The sequence below is a fragment of the Austrofundulus limnaeus genome, unplaced genomic scaffold (assembly GCF_001266775.1).
Source record: "Austrofundulus limnaeus strain Quisiro unplaced genomic scaffold, Austrofundulus_limnaeus-1.0 Scaffold41, whole genome shotgun sequence".
In the NCBI taxonomy this organism is placed as follows: Eukaryota; Metazoa; Chordata; class Actinopteri; order Cyprinodontiformes; family Rivulidae; genus Austrofundulus; species Austrofundulus limnaeus.
This window is the reverse complement of record NW_013952443.1, coordinates 2,073,972-2,075,957: the sequence shown is the minus strand read 5'-3', so window position 1 is coordinate 2,075,957 and position 1,986 is coordinate 2,073,972. Positions and strand designations below refer to the sequence as shown.

Below are 1,986 nucleotides of genomic sequence, written 5' to 3'. Positions count from 1 at the left end.
CAATCCTATACTCTGGATTAAAGTACATCTTTCTCTCAAGCAAGTATGAAAATATGGCTTCACAAACATTTCCATTCCCTTCAGATAATAACTGTCTCTCTTAACAAAATTTGCCTGAATGTTGGAAGGTAATACATTTCTGTGAGCCTTGTACATAAACAGTAAAATATTATAGTCAAGCAAATCATAGAATTATAAATTTTAAGTTTGCAAAATAATGTATTTGATGGATGGTTGTGATCTTTTCTCACGATAATTCTTAGAGCTCTTTTCTGCAAAACAAAAATCAGGTTTGTAATTGTTTTGCAAGTTTTACCCCAGACTTCAATACAGTAAATTAAATGCGGAACAATTATTGACTTGTACAACACAAGCAGAGCCTTGTCATTGAATAACTCCCTGACTTTATACAGTACTCCAACAGATTTAGACATTTTTGTTCTTAAATAATGTATGTGAGGTCTCCATGTCAGCTTGTCATCAATGATTTCAGTCAGCAACATTGTGATTTTTTTAAAACCACTTAGAAAGGACTTTCTCATGTAATTTATAAAATAACATAAAAATAAGTCAAAGTAACGTAACATGCAGTTCTTCTGTACAATAAAATCTCATCAGGATGACCACATGTTTATTAAACACGTCTTATGTTTCGATTGGAACTGGTTAATTTATATTAAAACAAATGCATCATGAGATTCTTGGGCTTGTTTTGGTGTAAAATTTGCGTAAAAACAAAGCGAAACATCATCCACCAGTTCCTCTGCTGACTAAGCTTTTTGACCTTCCTACTCAAAAGGTATTTGACACATCGATTGCTGATTCAASCTGTCATTCCAGTTCCTTGGAGCGTGCTTGTTGTTTCAAAAAGTCCTCCTAATTTCAGAGAAATCCCACTGATTTGAAAGTTTTTTTGTAAAGCTTTCTTCTAAATCAAATCATTTGCATCCACAATCATTTGTATGGAGGCTATAAACTCTYTTTTATATTGCTTATACAAAACAGGTGCAAATCTATAAAATCTCTTTTAAATTACATTTTTTTCTAAATCTCTTTTGTACGTCTGTACATCAGTGCAAATGAAGATGAGATCCTTTCTAGCAGAATCAACAAGTACACCTGATCAGCCCGAGTAATAAAAAACGATTTGTCAGCACCGTTTTTGGGTCTTGGGCATTCGTTTCAAGACAATGTGAGGAAATCCAACAGCCCACTTATCACAGGGCCAGTACTGCAGGCCAGGCAAAGAGTAAGGGATCTCATAACTGGCATCCAGGTAAGCTATCAGTGTGCTGAGATAGGCTACAGCCATCACAATCAGAATGTGCCTGGAAGACAGAGAAAAGATAAAAAATAAAATAAAAATCCATGAACAGAATCACGTGTTATGTTTAGGAAAAAACACACTCATGCAAGGCTGTGAAAATACATTTATCTATCCATCCATCCATCCATCCATCCATCCATCCATCCATCCATCCATCCATCCATCCATTTTCTGCTGCTAAATTATCTGTGGTCTCAATGGAGGGAAACCCAGAAATCCCTCTCCCCAGMTCCTTCTAAAGAATCCAGAGATGATCCATCGTCCCTCCCAGGTACTGGGTCTGCCCTGAGTTCTTTTTCCATTAAGGGCATGCCTGGACAACCTCCAAAGGTAGGCATCCAGGTGACATCCTAACCAGATGCCACTTCAGCTGACACCTTTAAGTGCTGAAAAAAGCTTCCCTTTGGATGACAAAGTATATCATCTTATCTTTAAGGCTGAGCCCGGCCACCCTGGAGGAACTTTTTTCAGCTGCTTGTATCCAGGACCTTGTTCTTTCTGCCACGAACCATATTTCATGATGACAGGTGGGGGTTAGAACAAAGACAGAGCAGTAAATCAAGAGTTCCGTCTTTCTTCTCAGATCCTGTTTGATCCCTTGATAGTTGGAAAACGCTTTGCAGCTCCCAAAAAGACAATGAATCTCTTCAAAGTGTATC

At 37.6% G+C, this 1,986-nt stretch overlaps 1 protein-coding gene across 1 annotated transcript in view; it reads right to left on the bottom strand.

Annotated features, from left to right (window-relative positions):
- Positions 1 to 465: 465 nt before the first annotated feature.
- Positions 466 to 1,986, bottom strand: part of acer1 (alkaline ceramidase 1) — a 9,744-nt gene continuing 8,223 nt past the window's right edge. The window contains exon 7 of the mRNA XM_014007373.1: positions 466 to 1,328. Coding sequence (XP_013862827.1) covers positions 1,151 to 1,328 — 178 coding nt within the window. The 3' untranslated portion in view covers positions 466 to 1,150. The remainder of the gene's footprint in view (positions 1,329 to 1,986) is intronic.